Source organism: Euprymna scolopes, chromosome 18 (assembly GCF_053919585.1).
Source record: "Euprymna scolopes isolate OS-2025 chromosome 18, ASM5391958v1, whole genome shotgun sequence".
NCBI lineage: Eukaryota > Metazoa > Mollusca > Cephalopoda > Sepiida > Sepiolidae > Euprymna > Euprymna scolopes.
This window is the reverse complement of record NC_136499.1, coordinates 101,378,385-101,398,975: the sequence shown is the minus strand read 5'-3', so window position 1 is coordinate 101,398,975 and position 20,591 is coordinate 101,378,385. Positions and strand designations below refer to the sequence as shown.

General features: G+C 34.7%; 1 protein-coding gene across 1 annotated transcript in view; it reads right to left on the bottom strand.

The window, feature by feature from the left end:
* The window catches only part of LOC145297720 (uncharacterized), a 130,743-nt gene that overhangs the window by 60,555 nt on the left and 49,597 nt on the right, over positions 1-20,591 (bottom strand). The window contains exons 6-9 of the mRNA XM_080143932.1: positions 14,662-14,732; positions 11,221-11,271; positions 9,661-9,696; positions 6,635-8,455 (exon numbers count right to left, since the gene is read on the bottom strand). Coding sequence (XP_080000058.1) covers positions 6,635-8,455; positions 9,661-9,696; positions 11,221-11,271; positions 14,662-14,732 — 1,979 coding nt within the window. The remainder of the gene's footprint in view (positions 1-6,634; positions 8,456-9,660; positions 9,697-11,220; positions 11,272-14,661; positions 14,733-20,591) is intronic.

The window sequence follows — 20,591 nt, the reverse complement described above, 5'->3', positions numbered from 1 at the left end:
CGTTACTATGAAGCAACGTTTGCGTTAAGTAAAAAAGTGATCAGAATTAAATCAACCCATTCCTTCCAATGAACAACCGTTTTCTAAATAAAACCTTTGGAAGCCAAAAAGTTTCTATCGTGTTCCATGAATAGATTCGTCATGAAGTGAACATTAATATAAATAATATTAATATAATATATTCCTTCGTATTGACGTGAATGTAAACTTTGTGTTAGCTTTTCAGCTGCACCGGATATTTATGTAGGTTAATTTTGACTTCAGATTTATAACTTGCTATTACAAAACGGGTGTATCTAGATGAATACCCGTCCTAGGACAGGTAAAATTCATTCTCTTCAACAAAGCAGTTTTTCACCACTTTTTATGTCCCACTTATGATGATTAAAATCGCAATAAAATGTTACTAAATCTTATGTCTAGAATCCTCATTCCAATTTTGATCAAAATCCATTACATCATTTTGATTCTAGAAAATGTCTAAAATTTAAGACTTAAGCTTCAGAGATCTTATGAAGAAATTAAAATTTAGGAAATTGGTGTCTAAACCTAAACGTGGATTCCATCAACAAAGCTTCTTACTTAAAACTGCTTGCCTGTGGAACTGTTCCACTGATCTGATTTCCAGCTGACTACAATATTGTCATCTTCAAGTCCAATATAAACAAGTTCTTATTGAACCATTCTCGTAAATAATCTAATCATACCAAATTTCTTTCACAAACGATCACTACGCTACTGTCCCAATGGTACAATACACACATTAACCCTTATCCTCGAGTGGCCTCCGGGAGCTGATATGTGGTAACTCCTTTGTAAAAAAAAAAAAATCTTGCTTAATTAGTATGAAATGACTATGAATCAAATTTAATGAAATCTGAAATCTTTAGACTTTCAAATGGTAAGTGGTAGTCATATTATGTTCCCGCTATAAATCCTTTAAAGTAATCTGCAGTAATTTTTTTTGTATACTTATGAGGGTAAATATTTACATGTTGCCACCTCAGTATGGTGTGACACAAAGTCGGGAAAGTGGAGATGTCAAGCAACCTCCCCTAAAGGAGGAGCACTCTTACCTAACAAAAGTTACCTGGGTATTCTCTGGTTGGGGCACTGCAGGCGCCAAGCAATAAACTTACCCACACCCGAAAGCCAGGTGGCAAGACCTGGGAGGGTGGACATAGGTAATACTCAGGCAGTATATCTCAGTCTGACAGGTACTGTTCCAGGAACTGGCTCCGCACCTGTCATGTTGATTGGAAAGAACAGATACTTGACTGCACTTTTTTACTCAGCCTCCAAGCAACCAAAGCAGCAAGGAGACTCATCTTTTAACATTAAAAATAATGGGGAGGGTATACTTATGAGGTCATGATTACAAAACAAAAATAGAAGGTTCTATTTATAGACAGGAGTGATAGGAACTAACCAATCAAATGGAACGATAATTTGCTATCGACCAATCAGAATACGGAATCACTCTATAAAACATACTTTTCATTAAACGTGTTCTGAAGATGTCGAGAGAATCTGAACAAACGTCTCCCGATGTCTGCCGTCTGCATCTATCAATCCTCAAAGTAGAAAATCAAGTGATCAGAATTAGATTGACCTATTCATTCCTATGAACAACCATTCTTTTGATAAAACCTTTGGAAGCCAACAAGTCTCCATTGTGTTCCATGCATGAATAGATTCGTCATGAGGTAAGCAGAAGACCAACAACCACTAGGGGTCACGGTCCACATATGGAAAAGCGATAAAAAGAATGAAAAACCAGCAACCGTACACATATCGCATCCGAGTGTGCTTATCATTAAATAAACAAAGACTGTTAGCTGTTCATGTTTAGACGTGAACTAAGGTCTGTTTTTACCAGATATGGTTGGATTATACAAAGGAATTATAAATTTTATTCTTAGTTAATGATGGCATTTTATTCTGGGTCACCCTATGTATGTATGGTTGATTGATCATGGTCGGACAACCTAGCATATGGGTTAATGTCGTATTCAACAGTGTGACTACTCTTTGGCATAGCATTCACAGGCAACATAAATTGGAATAAATACATTGAGGACATTGCCAAGACTGCTGCAAAAAGGTGAGCCCCCTTTTACCGTGCTAGAAAATTACTCACACCTGCTAATATCCTATATCTCTACAAAGCTGCCATTTGCCCATGCATGGAGTATTGTTGCCACATCTGGGCTGGTGTATCTACCGCTAGGCTCTCCTTCTTAAACAGGGTCCAAATAATAAAAAAAAGAGTTTTGGTAGTATCAAACAAGATCCGACGTCTGTCCCATCACTGCAGTGTTGCATTCCTGTGCCTGTTTTAGAAGTAGTTTAATGGAATGTGGTCTGATGAACTCATGGCAGTTGTGCCCCATTGACATACACATTCCCGACCAATCAACACAGGCAGAAAAATCCCACCCCTTCACTGTTGAGGTTTCTAGATGCCAAAAAGCCTTTTATTCTAATAGTTTCTTCCATCAAACTGCTAGACTTTAAAGTTCTTTCTCTGCTTCCTTGACTGTACCAACAGGCATAAGTTTAAATATAATGTGAACAAACATCTCACTACTCTATTCCTCCACAATCCCCCGCTAGACATGATTCCAAATAGTAGCCTCTTAGTGGCAATACGCATGGTTTGTGAGAAGTAAAAGAGAGAGATTAAGAATAAATAATAATAAACATTTTTTTTCTTTTCGATAATTTTGTATTTGAATTCATCAGTTGATAAATAATTGAATACAGAAACTATTAATTGTAACAATTTTTTTTCAACTTCTTTTCATTGAGCAATGAATTACAATCGATAATCAAGTGCTGACAATTGATTATTATGAAAAAAAAAACAATTTACAATACATCGATAGTTAAAAACAAATTAATGTAACTTGATCTGAAAACAAATATTCTATATTCTGTACATTGTAGTTGACATTTTGACACACAGGCCATAAGTCAAGATGGGGCTGGGGGCGGGGATGAACGTGAACTGAAAGTGAACTCATAGCACTTGTGCCCCCTCGACGTACATACTCCCAACTCACCTGAAAAGTAGCAAAATCCTTCCCCTTCAATGTTGCGGTCCCTAGATCTCAGAAAACCTTCTTTTACTCTAATAGTTTTCTCCCTTGGACTGCTAGACTTTGGAATTCCCTCCCTGTTTATTGTTTCCCTGCTTCTCTGATTGTACTGACATGCAGAAGTTTAAATGTAATGTGAACAGACATCTCACTATTCAATTCCTTACAATCCCCTGTTAAACATCATCCCAGTGGCAATACATCTTGTTTGGGACTTGGATTGTCCTTGAAGGTCGTGCGGAGGCATGTGCAACATTCGTGTTTCCACTGATCCTTTACCGCTTGTCCGTTCTTCCCCTGCCTGCGGACTGCTGTAAGGCTTTAGAGCGCCTCCTTTTCAAGCATCTTTGGAATGGGGGAAAGCCGTATGTCCGTAGACAGGTCTGTACGTAGAAACTTAGCGAGGGAGGCTTGGGAATGCCGGACTTATTAAGTCATAAGTACGCGGAGAGATTGGCATTCCCGAGTCGATCACTGCTTGAGGATTTGCACTGGGTACCAGTCCTGGAACAAGCTTTTCCACAGCTCATATCCGCCCCTGCCGCTGAATGTTGAAGGAGAAGACCTGCGGGGGAATCACTTTTCCTCACCGAATGCCGAGCCACCCTGAGGGGATTGCCGGGATCCAGTGACCTTGCACGGCCTAGGAAGAGACTATATCAGGATTTAGTGGTGGGGACCGTAAACGATCCGCTGGTGGAGCGGCTACACATGTCGAGGGGGGAGGTTCTCTCTCTGTGGAATTGGGCGCCAGCCAGTAGTCATTTAAATAATTGAGAATTTTCAATCACATGGAGGCTCGTCTGGGACGCACTGCCACTCTTTGGCAGACTCACCAGGGATTGGATGGATAGAAATTATTACTTTCCCTCCTGCCCGCTCTGCAACGATGAAGATGAGGAGGAAATGAGGGAACACGCGTTCTTTCATTGCAGCAGAATTTGAAGTCTCTGGGGGTATGCCGGAGAGGTAACGGCTCGCATCAACCCCAAGCAGTCGGTGCCACTTGATTTAACGTTGATTGTTGATAATGTGGACCCGCCGTTTACTGGGAAGAAACGGTTGATGTTTCTAGTGATCCTAGCAGTAGCTAGGCTAGCGATGTGGGTTCCGCGTCTTAACATTGTCCATGGGGTTGAATCTGTTTCGGTTCGGGATTTGGTTGTTTACTTTAAGCATCAGCTTAAAGTAAAGATCAGATGCGATTGGAAAAGATTACATCGCATGGACTTTGATAGGAGGTGGGTGCACAACGCTAGCTTGTGCATTCGACGAGGCGCTAGGTTTGAGTTTGTTTTCCCGCCCTAGTGGTATTGGTCCGGTGGTGTTGGTCTCTGATCGGAACCCAGCCCTGACAAAGAAATAATGGGTAGTTTAGTTAGGCATGTAATCACTTAGAGTGGAGAAATTACTTTATTAGGTCATAGACTAGGGCCGGAATGAGAGTTGTTCATGTACCCCCATTTGTTTTTCTTATCGGCGCTATGAGAGCTTCCAAAGATGCCCACTCCCCACTTTGTTTTGCCCTCCCGGTCTGTTTGCCCTTGCACGTTTGGTTATCTTGAAAGACGCCATCCAATCCCTTCACCCCCAACCTGATATAATTTATTTTTCAAAGCATTGCCCTTAGGTCCCCCACTGGGGAATGACCTGCTTGCTTTCGACTTTCGGGTCGGAAGACAGTGGGCGTTCCATGCTTAGAGTAGGTAGGCTTGCGGGGTTCTTCTAGCTAATTTCTAGGTCATAAATGATTTTATTAGATTTCCCTAGACTAAGTCACTATCACCAAAATACCTCATTTTCTCCATAATATTTATATATCTACTTAAAATTCTCCCCAGCTTATCAAACTAACCCGCCCCCGCAGGCATTTTGTTTAGTTGTTTTCTTTTTCTTTCTTTTTGGGTGTTTATTAGTTTGCCCCCTCCCTTTCATCGCATCCCTATATATATAATATTTTTAATAATAATAAATTTAAAAAAAAAAAAAAAACTTTTCTGTTTGTACATCTTTTTTTTTTTTGTCTAATTTTTGTATATAATGTTTTTTCTTTTTCACAGAAACATTACAGAACGTTATCATTAAAGAAAACCTGTTTTAATAATTAGCTCTAAATTTTTAATGAAAATTAGTAATAAAATTATTTGAAGTATTTTATTTAGAAATATTATATGAAGTTGGTTTATTTAATTTACTTTTAATTTAATTTATTTTTAATTTTTAGTATAACCAACATCACCTACATTTAAAAACAGAAGTAAGTTTTCATTTAACCTATGAGTTATTTCCCTTTAAGCTGTAAGATTTTATTTTATTTCTTTGGTGTAATTTCATACATGAACACAATTATGTTTTGTGCTATCAAAAATCCAAAATATGGTCATCTTTCAGGAAAATTGTAACAACTGAAGGTATTTGGTGTATCTTAAATAGCATGTGACTAAACCCTCTGACCAGCAATATGATTTTTACCTGGCAACGCCGAGTATGTAGAGCTAGTATATATATAAATTCCACAGCCAAACAACGTATATATATATATATAATAAAGTCCACAGCAAAACAACGTATACATATATATATATATACTGTTTCTTGATTACTCACTGCTGATAACATGCATGGAAACAACATAAGTGTTTAATGTGCGTTTAATGTTTGTTAAACTTTGAAAATGTTTTTTTTTTTTTTTTGTATTACATTTTCACCCTAAACAAGGCACAGTGCCACTTTGATGTAGGGAGCTACTATCAGAGACATAAGTTGTAGGTATACAGAAAGATGTCTGTTCACATTACACTTGAACTTCTGCATGTCAGTACAGTTGGGAAAGCAGGAAACCGGAAGGGAATTCCAAAGTCTAGCAGTTCTGGAGAAGAAACTATTAGAGTAGAAGGCTTTCTTACATCTAGGGATCTTTACTGTGTAAGGGTGGGATCTTGCTGCTTGTCGGGTTTGTCGGGGGTATTTACGTCGAGGGGGTGCAAGGACTTGTAGTTCGTCAGAGCATTCACTATTAAAATACTTGTAAAACAGGCAGAGCGATGCAACATTTCATAATTGAACAGAGGTTGAAGCTTAGATGACAGTTCAGGACCTATCAGGTTGGTGACTCTCTTTTGAACCCTGTCCAGGAGTGAAGGAGTGTGGGACTACTAGCAGATGCACCAGCCCAAATGTGACAACAATACTCCATACATGGGCGAATGGTGGCCTTATAGAGGTACAGGATACTTTCAGGCATAAGTAACTTTCTAGCACGTTAGAGAGAGCCCACCTTCCTTGCAGCAACCTTAGCAATGCTGTCAATGTAATTGTTCCAACTCATGTTCCCTGTGAACATTAAGCTGAGGCGTTTGAACAAAGTACTTTCAGGTAATATATCTTTAGCCATTGCTATTGGTGGTTGAGAAGGTTTCTTGTAATTATTGAAGGAAAGAGTATTGGCAGTATTGAATATGACCATCCGTTTTTGTCCCCATTCCACTTCCATGTTTATTAGTAAAAATACAAAGAAAATATGAATATCTTACCTGCGCACGTGCTTACGTTGGACTTTGTTTGATTGTCCTTGTAGGAGAGGAGAGGTGACGATGGAGAAGACGACGATGATGAAAATGGCCGAGGGAAAGGCGGTGCCAACGTGAGGAGCGAGTTTTCTATTTGCTGGTTTTTGTATTGGCCATGGTTCTGCGAGAACTGCTGAGACTCTGGTGTAGAGTTCTTTGCGAGTGCCAACGAGGGGTGCTCACCAGTCATATCGCCCACCGTCTTGAAAGACTCTGCAGATGTGCTCCCATTTACGGATACAAATTCTGTCGAGGAATTGTTAACGGTAGCAAATGATTCTGCAGACGTACTACCATTGACGGGAGCGGTTTTGCTTGAGGCGTCACATGCTGAGACAAAAGACTCCAGTGATGTGAAAATGGAGTTGTATGATTCGTTTGAAGGACTTCCAGCAGAAACAAAGGAACAAGTGGAATTAAACGAACACGTTGAAAGACGGTTGTTGCCTTCAGATCGTACGCCATCATCTTCATCCTCAAAGATGCTATTTTTATCGAAAGAAAGACTACGCCTCTGCCTTTGGACTAATTTAGCCAAATGTCGGTCCCGGCCCAACAAGCTTGTCTTTAAGAGCGAGAGATCAGACATTTCGTCGCATATTTCTAGAGGGGGGCCCTGATATGAGGGCCAAGATTTTCTATTGTTTTTATTCCCATGCCGCCTACCAAACTGACGTGGAGTGACTATTTCGTCATCCTCGACAGGGTTTAGGGTCACCATCGGGGTCTTTAAAGAGGATGAGGAAGATGATGTTGAGGACGAAGAAAATGACTTATTGGTATGGATAGGTCGGCTTTCAACCATCGAAGAAACCCTATGCATGTTTGTCGTTTTGTCTGGCAAAGAGTCAAATCCTATTATCTCAGAACAAACCTCTCTCGTCATGGATGGTTTGGGATTGATCGGAATTAGACCATTGCCGCACAATAATGATAAATTAGCCGTATTCATCTTTTCTAAAGATGAAATTTTTAAAATGCCTTTCTTGGGGTTTGGCGTCTCTTTTGTGGAGTGTTTTGCTATAGAATTATCCGAGATTGATCCAAGTGATGCTGCAAGCAATTTATCATGACGTGACATATCAGGTGAACTGACAGAACCCAAATAATTTGCAGCCCTGTAATTTGGTGCACTCTTACTATTTTTATTATTATTAACCTGAGCTTTTTGAGGCGTCTGTGGCCTCACCATTGACATAGTCGTGTCTGTGATGGTCGTTCTTAAAGGCGACTCGCTAACTTTTGTATCTTCGGACAGGTCAGATAAAGAACTGCTACTGCTGGAATCAATATATTTTGGACACGAACTGCCAATACCTAGGGAATAACGTAATAATTCTTCAAACTGACTCATCATGGTACTACCGTCGCTGTACCGACGCTTCTCCTCTTTTGTTTCAGATACCATCTCTTCGGTCGAAAAGCTCCGACAGGTCTTTCCATTCTGAGATATTTTAAACATTGCATTGAGAGGATTGTATTCGCAGACATTTGATAACGAGGAATTAGAAAGAAAGCAGGAGTTCTTGCTATTTGGCATTTTGGCATTTTTGGCATTTCGCTTACGAACGGAGCGATTCATGGAGGGCATAATCGATTCATCTTTTAGATAAGTGGTTTTGTAGCTATCGAAATGATAAGGGGCGTAGTTTGTCTTAGCAGGTTCGCAATACGCATTACTCGTGCGTCGGGAACTGATCTTCTCTGGCAGGGAGCACGCGGTTTCTTCCTGAGATCTTCTCTCAATGAAATTTTCTTCAAATGGATCATACGTATCAGGAAATCCTGAAAGTAAGAAATAAAAAAAAATTTTTTTTTTAAAAAGATTTTCAGGAATTAAAAAATATGTGCTTGTGAAGATTTTGTGCTTGCTCAGCTTTACCCAAAACATAGTTTCAACCGCTTGAGTTTGCCTGTAATCTGACGTCAGACATCAATCAGCCAATAACAATGCGCAGCACCAAGCAGACGACTTTCGGATAAATATTGGAAGAAAAATAAATAAAATAAAACTAGCTGTTAGATAGAAAGCATAAAGGTTAATAACACGATGAATTTATCACTGTTAGACAAACAACTGCAGATGTCCAAAGAAGCAGTTAATTTTTTTTGTCAAAATAAGAATTGCATTACATGTGGCATTAGATGCATCATTTCAAAGAGAGGCTCCATAAGCAATAGATGTGGCTGAAGGTGCGGAAACCTTTTCTTAAAATTTTCTTAGTACACAAGAAGAAAAAAAAATGTGGTAAAAATATACTTGAAAATAATTTTTTTTTTCTTCTTTGAACTTTTTTAAAAACCTTCCAAAAACTAAAAAAAAAGTATATAATTTGTTTTGAAAATAATTTTTTTTTTTGTTTGATAAACATTATCTATCAAAAATGAAAACAAAAAAATATTAAAAGAAAAAAAAAAGAAAAGGGGCTATAGTACCACCCACCACACCCTGTATAAAAAAATATGTTCGCCATGAAACATTAAATGAATAATAAAAACAAAATTACGGTTGGTCGTTGTTTTTTTTTTTTTTAATTTTTAATTTTTTTAATTTCTACGACTTCCATTTATTTTCCTAATTCTGTTTCATACTGTTGCGACACTCGGCATAATCCAGTGGTTGATGTCATGATTTGGGCAAAGCCCAGTGAATGTTTAAATATGCCCTGTTCAAAATCTGCACAAATCTCAAAAATGTTTTAAAAAAAAAAAAATAATTCAAAATATTTTCAAAAGTTATCCAGACAACAGCTACTCCTCAGTTTTACTAACAAAAATTCTGACGGTTCAACATGGCTGCATGTATAACTCATTATTAGCCTTGTTTCAATTTCGATCAAAATCCATTAAATGATTTTGATTCTAGCAACTGTCAAACAGTTAATTTAACATTGTTATTACTTTCAAAATGGACCAAACGTTGTATTTTTAGAGATTCACAAAGAAAATAAAACTTTTTAGGTGAAAGAAAAAGTTATCCATTGACTTACCCATAGATGGTAAACATTCGTCTTTGTTTTCAGTATCTGAATTGAAAAAATAAATAAATAAATAAACAACTTTCAAACTACAAGCAAGAGATTAACTGTACCTACCAATAATATCATAATATTGACATAATCAAAACCCTGCACGACAGGATGTCAGCTAAAGTGATGCACCAAAGCAACCTGTCAGAGCTCTTCTTGATCACTTGTAGGCCTAAACAGGGCTGTGTGCTGGCACCGACACTGTTCTCCCTCTATCTCACGGCCATGATATTTGAAGTCCATCAAAACAACCCTGGAATAGATATCAAGTTCAGGTTTGATGGAAGAATTTTCAAACTCGCCAGATTAAAATTAGATGAATGACCAACACCATCAAAATGACGGAACTGCAATATGTAGGCAACAATGCCAGTGTGGCCCAATCTCCAGATGAACTTCAGCAATCTGTGGACAATTTTCAACCCATGTACTCGTGCTTTGGCCTAACAGTTAACAAGACCAAAACCAAAATACTGGCATAATCACCACCAGGGGAAGCTGTACAAGACTTTAACATCACCATGAATGGCACCATCATAGAATGTGTTGAGCACTTTTCATACCTGGGCAGCATTCTTTCCACTCAAGCTAACTGCTCGAAAGAAATCGAAAACCAACTACAGGCAGGCCACACTGCATTTAGAAGACTGTCCACCAGGGTCTTCAAGAACAAGGATTTAATCACCCAGACAAAGGTGATGATATACAATGCCATAGTTGTCTCCACCCTATTATATGCGTGCAAGACCTGGATCATCTATAGTAAAGACTTTAAAAAACTCAAACTGTTCCACCAGAAAAAACTGCGGATCATCATGCAGCTTAAGTGGGACGATTATGTGTCCAACATAACTGTCCTCGAAAGAGCTAACATCACCAGCATTGAGACCTTGATCATAAAACACCAACTGAGATGGCCTGGCTATGTGGCTCGCATGGAGAACATTAGACTGCCGAAACAAGGGCTCTTCAGTCAACTAAATGCAGGAAATCGACCTTGAGGCCACCCACAACTTAAATTCAAAGACCAGCTGAAGAAATATCCAGATGAGGCCAATATAGATCCAAACACCTTTGAAGCCTCATCGAACAACAGACATGAATGGAGGAACAGAATCAAAATGGGTACAGGCTAAATCGAAGAAAATAGAAGCGCCAATCTAATAACCAAATGGCAACAAAAAGCCCTTAGAGCCAACTAACTGCAACCTTCCCCCACAATACAATGTGACCAATGTGCCCGCCTATTCAGAGCCCAAATTGGTTTTCCAGCCACAAAAGATTCACCATCCCCATAATATCTAAAATTCTTACGAAACTCATAAAACTTTCTCTTCTTCTTCTTTACTGTATTGGACTTGGGAACTATGATATTCAGACACGAATGCATGCCGATGATGACTAATAATTGTGTTACTTTCTTCATGAAAATAAGTGGAAAGTTTTTTAGGTTTCTAACTTGCATAACAAATACATCAACATAAAAAATGAAAACGTAAAAAATGAAAAAAGATTTCTCACCAATTTTGCTGTTATGCTTCTCTCTTTTATCATGTGTGTTTTGATCAAGGTCTATGGAGAGGAAAACAAAAATAATGACACACAGGTATTGACGGGCAATGCAAGTGAAAGTAATTTGGTTTTTAACAAACAAATAAATAAACGTGATTTTAAAAATAAATACCTGTGATTTTAAAAATCAATACACTTAATTTAAAAAAATAAATACACACAATTTTTTAAATAAATACTTGCGATCTATCGATGGGCAATACAAATGAAAGTAATTTGTTTTTAACCAAAAAATACCCTTAAATAAAAAAAAATACCTTGATTTAAAAAATAAATACCCGTGATTTAAAATAAATACCAGTGATTTTAAAATAAATACCAGTGATTGAAAAATAAATACCAGTGATGTTAGAGAACAGATGTTACCCATAAATTCTGTTTCTGTTTCTTTAACATTTGAAAGTATTTTGAAAAGATAAACAGGACATAATATTGGACATGACCATTCCTTTTAAAATTCAAATATTTGAGATTTGAATTGGATCCATATCTATTAGAAACCAATTAATCAAGATTTCATGAATTTCAATTTCTTCTTAAAACTACTTAAGCTTAAGCCTAAAATTTAAGGCATTTTCTAAAATCAAATTCATGTAATGGATTTTGTTTGTATTCAAAATAAGTAAAACGTTTTACTGCTAAAAGTCGTAAAATTTGATTTTATTAATTTTAAAATTAATCAAGTTTATATTTGTTTCACCGGGTGTAATATAAACTTTTAATAATCATACTAAATCCATACTTTTTTTATCAATATATATATCTATAAAAGTGTGTGTGTGTGCATGCGTGCGTGCGTGCGTGTGTGTGTGTGCATTTCCATACCACACTACTCAGTCAATTTTCAGTCTACAGACTCGAGATTTGACATAAGGGGTATTGAGATTTGTGAAAATCTTTTTAAGTGGTTTTTGGCCAGAAATTTGGCTGTCAAGGGGTCAAAGTTAAACGATTTGACCTTTGAAAACTGTACTAACTCCTCCGCCAATTTCGGGTCTAAACACTTGAAATTTTAAATATAGATTACTTGGACATGGATAAAACTTTTTAATTTGATTTGAGCCCAAAACAATAAATGTTAAGGAGTCAAAATTGGGATCAAATTTTTTTTTTAATTATACCTCTACCAAATTACTCAGCCAATTCTTGATCTAAACATTTGAAATTTTTACATAAAGTGTATTCAGACACAGGGCAAGCTTTTTAATCAGTTTTTGTCTGAAAATTTGGCTGCCAAGGGGTCAAAATTCAAAAGATTTAACCTTTGTAATCTCTAGCAAACTATTCAGCCAATTTTGTGTCTAAACATTTGAAATTTTACATAAAGGATATTCAAACATGCAGCAAGCTTTTTAATTAGTTTCTGGGCGAAAAATTGGCTGGCAAGAGGTCCAAGTTTACAGAGTTGACCTTTGCAGACTCTACCAAACTCCTCCGCCAATTTTGGGTCTAAACACTTGAAATTTTTAGATGTAGGTTATCCGGATATGAGTCACACTTTTTAATATACATATATACATACATATATATATATATATATATATATATATATATATATATATATATATATATATATATATACACACATAAAGTAATGAACAGTACATAGGGCCCAAGCAAAGCCGGGTTAAACTGCTAGTAATAATATAAACCTATACTAAGCTCATATTTGTTTTACCAGGGATAATATAAAGCCCTATTAAATATGCTAAACTATATCTTTTACCATATAAACGTTTAATAAACATGCTAAGTTCATATTTGTGTACCAGGGCTAATATAAAACTTTCAATACACTGTCTCTATTTTTTTTACTAAGGGTAATATGAACCCATATTACCCCTAGTCAAATGTAGAATTTTTCTAGCAGGGCTAATACAAACATTTACTAAATATGCTATATCCATACTTTTTCCAGGGGAAATATAAACATTTGTTAAGAATGTGAAGCTCATATTTTTTTCTATCAGGGGTAATATAATTCATTATTAAGTATACTAAGTTCATATTTCTTTTATCAGTGGTGATATAAAGTTTTATTAAGTGTGTTAGGTCCATATTTGTTTTACCAGGGCTAATATAAACATTAAGTACTAGCACACACAATGCCGAGTCAAACACAAAATCGAATACACTCAACATCGTCTTACCATCAACGCTTACCTTACTTAGTGAACTCGAGGTATGGGAAATTCCCATATGCACAAAACAAAATCCATGAAAAAACAAAAATATCCTAACTAAGGGTAAGGATAATGAGTAAACGTTGGATAAAATGATGGTTAGAATTATTACGAACTTGCCAGGATTTGAACCTGGAATCTTCTGATCCGTAGTTAGATGCGTTATCCATCGCGCCACAAGTCCTGTCCATATGCCGAAAGATGTTACCACAACTATATACAGATAGTGCTAAATTCCGTTGACATGGGCAGGTAACTTTTTTGACAAAAACGAAACGGCCCAAAAACCCTTATTTCGGGCTTTTTGTGTGACTTGCCGTTGTTCATTACAAACCATGTATAGATAAGGACAATCTAGGGACTCACATATTTCAGGGAAAAAAATAATTTTTCAATTCGGTGCATCCGTTCGAAAGTTTTATTGGTATATATACACACATAAATAAATAAATAAACATTAAGAATTTTATTAATAGCATAGATGCTAGGTTCATATTTGTTTTACCAGGGTTAATATAAATATTGAATAAGTATCCTAGGTCTATATTGGTTTTATCAGGGTGAATATAAACCTATATTAAATATGCTAAGTCCAGATTTGCTTTAACAGGTGTAATATAAATCTTTATTAAATATACTAAGATCATATTTTTTTACTAAGAATGCTAAGTCAATATTTTTTACCATGGCTAATATAAACCTTCATTAAATATCTACATCAATGTTATTGGAGAAATATTATTCTTTGTTAAGAATGCTAAGTCCTTATTTTCTACCAGCGGTAATATTAACCTTTTTTAAAACTATCAAGTCCATATTTGTTTGGGGTTTTTTGCTAGAGGAAGTATAAATATTTTTAAAAAAAATGTGGACTAAATATTTGTTTTATTCAACCAAACATTTTTAAAATGGGAAGCTCATATCTGTTTTTAAGAAATAATTAAAAAAAACAACATATTTACTTCATCAGAAGTAAAATTAATCTTTAATAAGAATTTTAAGTTCCTATTTTTTTACCAGCGGTAATATTAACCTTTATTAAAACTATTAAGTCCATATTTGTTGTTTTTTTTTTTTTTTGCTAGAGGGAGTATAAATATTTAAAAAAAAAAAAAAATGTAGACTAAATATTTGTTTTATTCACCGAAGCATTTTTAAAATGAAAAGCTCATATCTGCTTTTAACAAATAATTAAAAAAAAACTTACCTTGTGTGACTGTCAAGAGATTGCTGAAGAAATGAGAGTCCCGCAGAAGCGCGTCAGAATTATAATATTTGCTGAAATAAGGAAAGCATGGATTAAACATGGGCAAGGCTTCCCAGAGGAATAGTAAATAATTTACTTTTTATCAATAACAATTAATTTCTTACTATTGTCACACACAAGGTAAATCTTACTCTAGAAACTGAAACAACTAATCGAGGTAAAAACCTACAAAAGAAATCAACAACAAATACATTAGCTAAATACTAGCAGAACCTGTGGAAATTCCACAGGAGACTCATTCATCTGTAATATATTGATGTTGGCATTCTGTAGATGTTCAGCAAAAATGGAGACACTCTGATATTATTGTAGCTTTTTTGTTAAAACTGCAAAAGTATTTATCTAAGCTAGCAGGTGTAGTCCGGTCGTAAAGTATGCTTAAATATGATATTTTAATTCTTGCAGATTTTGTATATATTATTATAGAGTTAATGTTCTATCGATTTTTATATATTATAAAGTTGTGATTTCAAAAGTAAAAAAATATATCCATATGACTTGGGTGCATTAGCTTGATTTGAAACCGAAACCAAAACTTCCAAAAAAGAAAAAAAATTTATATATCATTTATGATATATCATATCATATTATGTCAGCCCCTTTAAGAAACTCGTTTCTTATCGTTGAGCACTTTCAGTTGAATTAAGTTGGTCAATTTAGCTCTTATGCATAGATCATCGTATAACGATTAGATCACTGTGACTGACATTAAAAACATTTTTTTTTTAAAATAATGTTTAAATTCAGTGTTATTTCTCATTGTTAATGGTAGCCGATTGGATACAGTCTTTGCTAATGGAGCCAGACATGGCTCGTGTTGCTGTGTTTGAATCTATTGACTGGTGTTAATCGTGACATCCTGCACTGAAGATTCCCGAAAGGATGAAAAACTAGTGTCTGTAGGTAAGGTATTTAATTATTATAGTAAAAACAATGATCTTATATATATACATATATAACAAATTCCTTCAGCTATAATTGAAACCGAAACCAAAACTTATGAAGAATTCTTGGTAAAATTATTTTTTACAAGAAATGGAAGTCCATAACAATTAAACTACAGTCACTCAGATGTAAGCGTGACACAAATAACACACAAACTATCCTACTTTATTTATATAGATTAATACATTACATAAAAAAAAATGCAACAGCATAAAATACTAACATCCAAATTTCAGTTTTAAACATAAGGCATACCACAAAGAAATTAAAAACAGAATCTTGCTTCATTGCTATCTGACAACTATAAATCAAATTCAATGTAAAACTGATATGGTTGGACCCATAGTACCCCGCCCTCCCCCCCCAAAAAAAAAAAATTGATATATAGATTAATCTAAGAACTAAGGTTAAGTTGTGGTATTTGTGAGGTATAGGACGAATATAAAGAATGAATTAGATAAAGATGCTTTTGAATAGATTAACAAATAATACTTATATATTTTCAAGTGTAGAAGAATTACTTATTAATTAAGAGGTATCAATTGAAATTAAATGTCGGTGTGTAACATGCTTAATCCAAACATTTGGTTAGATTGAAATACAAGATACATAATTTTGCTCCAACTTTGAAACAAGGGAGATAACGTTTGGATAAAAGGATTCCTTTGTAAAACTATTTAATTATTATTTTTGGAGTTTTACTAAAAATGTACGACCAAAACTTATGCCCGATCAATGTATGACTGACTGCTCTTACTGTTTGTCATATAAAAACGATGTGTAAAGTTGCTTGAATCATCAGGAGCCGAATCAAACATTTAGTCGTGCCAGATTTTGGTAGGACATAAGGAGATTTACTAAAATTGTATGACTAAATAATATACGATTATTTGCTCCTGCCGCTGTTTTGCTATTAAAGCAACTTTGACACGAAATACTGGGTTTATCAGCACAAAATATTGTAAAAATCTGTTGTGGTATTATTAAAATTAACAATAAAATGGATTTACTCACAAGTTTCGGTCCAGAGGTTATTTTTTTGGCAAATACATTTCTAAATTCATATAAAAAGTATTTACAAAAAAATAAATTATTTTTAAAAATATTCTCTCTTAAGACCATATGTGCCACTTTTTTTTTTTCGTTTTTTTTTTTTTTTCATTAAAAATCTTTGTAAAAAAAATAAACAAGTTTATTTTTTTAGATCAGAGTCGTGCCTTGATTTTACCAATCATGCACAACTAAAAAGTAAACACAATTTTATGTAATTAAATCTTAAAAGACTGAGACAATTATTTCTCACACTGTATTGAAAAAATAATTTTCAATTGTTAAGGGTTTAATTAGTCAAGGCAACCCCGACAGTTTCTAGTTTAATTTAAAAAACAAAAAAGACAACAAAAAAACAAGCAATAGTTGATAATAATAATAAAGATTGCTTCCACTTTTTACAAAGATTTTTTTTAGTGTTACATTGTTATTGTATTACAAAATTCAAATTTTAAAGAAAAAGATCACTTGTAAAATTAATTTGACAAAACAAAAAGAAAAAAATTTGTCTGAAATTTGTGACTAAATTCATTTTGTTTTTTATATCAATAAAAGAAAAAATAAACTTGTTTATTATTTTTTTATACAAAGATTAAAAAACAAAAAAAATGGCATACTGGGTTGAAAAGAAAAGTCTCAGTCTTTAAGAATTTGCCAAAAACTAAACGTGACTAAGTCGTTTTATTGTTTATTTTAATAACAATATTTTTGCGCTCACGGACTCAGTAGATCGCCTATGTAAGAGGGAATATTTAATAAAAATCGGGAGTTTTCTTTTAGTAAATATCTTTTTAGATATGGACTTAAAAAGATATTTGCTAAAAATAACCTCTCAAAACTTCCGAGTAAATTTGTTTCATTATTTATTACAAGATTGTTTTACAATATTTTATGATTTTATGCTGACGGACCCAGTCGATCGCCTGAGTAAGTTGTTTCAATCAGCAACAATTAGTCATACATGATTTTTAGTCGTAGATATTTAGTAAAACCGTTTTTTTTTGTTTTGTTTTTTTTAGATTTTTCAAGGTAATAACTGAAAATTGCTGTGTGATATGTCCAATCCAAAATGTCAGCAGGTCTTAAAATGCAAGGTACATTGCACACTTAAAAGTCTTTTTGAAGCAAGGGAGATAACCCAGAGTGAATAGTTACTTTTTAAATGTGCAATGTTTTATAGTTAAAAACCTGAGTAGAGATTCCCCAAACAACTTTATTAAAATCTTTTCTAATAAGTCTTGATAATTCAATATTCTTTCTTTTTTTTCCTTAAAATAAATGTTTTGTTGTTGTTGTTGTTGTTTTCAATATTCATTTAATGATGGTTTGTTGAATTTGTTGTCTCAATCGCTCAACACCATTTTTTTTTTTTTTTTTTTACAAGGTGGTCACCACTTATCAAGGCCCGGAAGCCACTCTGGGATAAGGGTTATGCATCGAGTTGTAGATGACTGCCACTCCTTATTCGCTAGATTATTCCATTGAATCTGGTTAGTACTAAAATGAGTGACCATTTGGGACTTCCAGGTGTTCTCAGCTTATCTCGGCATTGTTTCTAGTCGTCCTTGACTTCTCCCTGCCACTAGATTCAAGCAGTGCCAATTTAGGAGAGGTGTGGCTGGAAATTGCGCAACCTTTGCCTCACAATTACATGCGCAACTGCTCCTCCAAGGGGCATCCTTTGTCTTTCGAGACGGAACGGAGGCATTGAACTCCACTTACACTTGATTCTCATCTTATAATATTGAATGTTTAGCAAGAGTGCATCCTGTATCATTTTCAGAGTCTTTGTTATAACTTTGGTATTGAGGATTAAACTCTAGTTTTCTGGACCATTAATGAAAAATCTAACAAATTTTGCCAGTTGAAGTGACATTGTGATATTTGTAATATATCAGATGAATATAAAGAATTAATTGAATGAAAATGCTTCAATATAGATAAACAAATAATATAATTAAAGAATTACTTTATAATGAGGACATATTAATTGGAGTTAGTGTGCAACATATGTCCATGATTCTAATCCCAAAACGCCAGTCAGTCTGAAATTTAAGGAACATAACTGTTTTTCCAAAAAGCACATTATCTTGTGGGTGATACCAAAGAGCAAACACTTACTTCTATTTTAAGTATAAATTGTTTAATTCTTATTTTTAGGTGATTAATAGCCATCTAACAGGTATGTTTCTATATCTATTCCTTTTATTCAAGATATTTGTTCAGCAGAATTTATTGGATGAAAATGCTTCTGTATAGATTAATAAATAATACTTATACGTTTATAACTAAAGAAAAATTACTTATTAATTGAGGCATATTAATTGAAATTAATTATCGCTGTGTGAGATGTCCAATCCGAAAATAGCGGCGGGATTGAAATACAAGAGACATAACTCTGCTCAAATTCTCTTTGAAGCAAGGGAGATAACTTTTGTGATGAACGTCATTCCCTTATAGAAATATTTAATTATTATCTTTTAAATTGAAGGTTCTTTCTAACAAAAACAAATACGCACGTTTTAGAAAAAAAAAAAAAAAAAAAAAAAGAAATATACGAAATAAGATTTACTAAAAAAAAAAAAAATGGATCATTGCAAAATGTTTATTAAATTTCATCAAAATAGGATATATTTGAAGGGTCATTCCATGATAACGTCCTTAGAGGTACCCTTACAGATTCAGGAACACTTTTATTGTCTTCTCTAGTAAATGCTTTTAGATTTTATGCATATTTTCAAACTTTTCTTTCTATATAGGGAACACACACACACACACACACACACACACACACACACACAGTTTAATCACAAGTAGTGATCTCCAGCAGTCTGTCATTTAGAACTGATTTTAAATCAACACTTTATCTATTGCACCAAGTGTTCAGGGCTGACTGAACGAGAACAATCTTCCTCTGTGGGTTAAATAAAGGTTATAGTTGAAATTGAAGATGCACTTAAAGAAAGATTTTATGAAAATTCACAAGCTTTTTTTTCTATAAGGAACGCACACACATCACACACACACAAAGACATACACACAGTTTTGAAGAAGGTCGGAGGTTATGGAAGAATAGGAGATTACATAGAATAGAAGTCGGAATAATCTAAAGAATCCAAAATATTCACATAATCTTCATCTCAAAAATTCCAAAACATAAACTCATATTTTTAGTGAAGGATTTTTTTTCACTCATCCAACAAGCAGTACTGTTGCCACATCAGGAGAGGAGCTGCTTGCTAAGCGTACTCTTTCCTGCCTTGACAGGGTACAAAATTAGCTTTAAAATCTAGTGGGCAAGGCTCTTTTTTCCTCCTTACTTTCCCTTTCTCGGAGAAGAGATGCTGCGAGTCTATCCCTGCTCCATCATTATTTTCATGGCAGATGCTCAACATAGTTTCTATCAATAGTCCCTCCTCCCTCCTCCCCACTCCCATAGAACATTTGCAGCAGATATTCGTCTTGCTACAACAATTATCAACAATTTGACCTTTTGGTCAAGATCAAAGTGTATTCTTTTTTTTTTTCACCCCGCCCTCGACACGAATGAATTATTGTACCATTTTTATTGTTATCTTTTTTTGTTTTTACACGTCAATAAAAAATATTATAAAAATTGGGAGTTAAGTAGGATGTCCCCCAGTATGAAAGGGTGAATGTGGTATTATGGTGAAAGATACAAGCTGGGAGAAACTTTTGATTTTGTTTAGTTCTGGAGTGACAAGGATGACCAACGACACCCACAATCCCCTCCCCTTTTTAGTTGGCCATGTGCCTAAGTTTTTTGTTCACTGTTGATTTTCAATGTATTTTTAACATGAATAAAGGATTTAATATCTCAAAGTGTAGTATCTGTTCTTCAGATGCTGCACTTC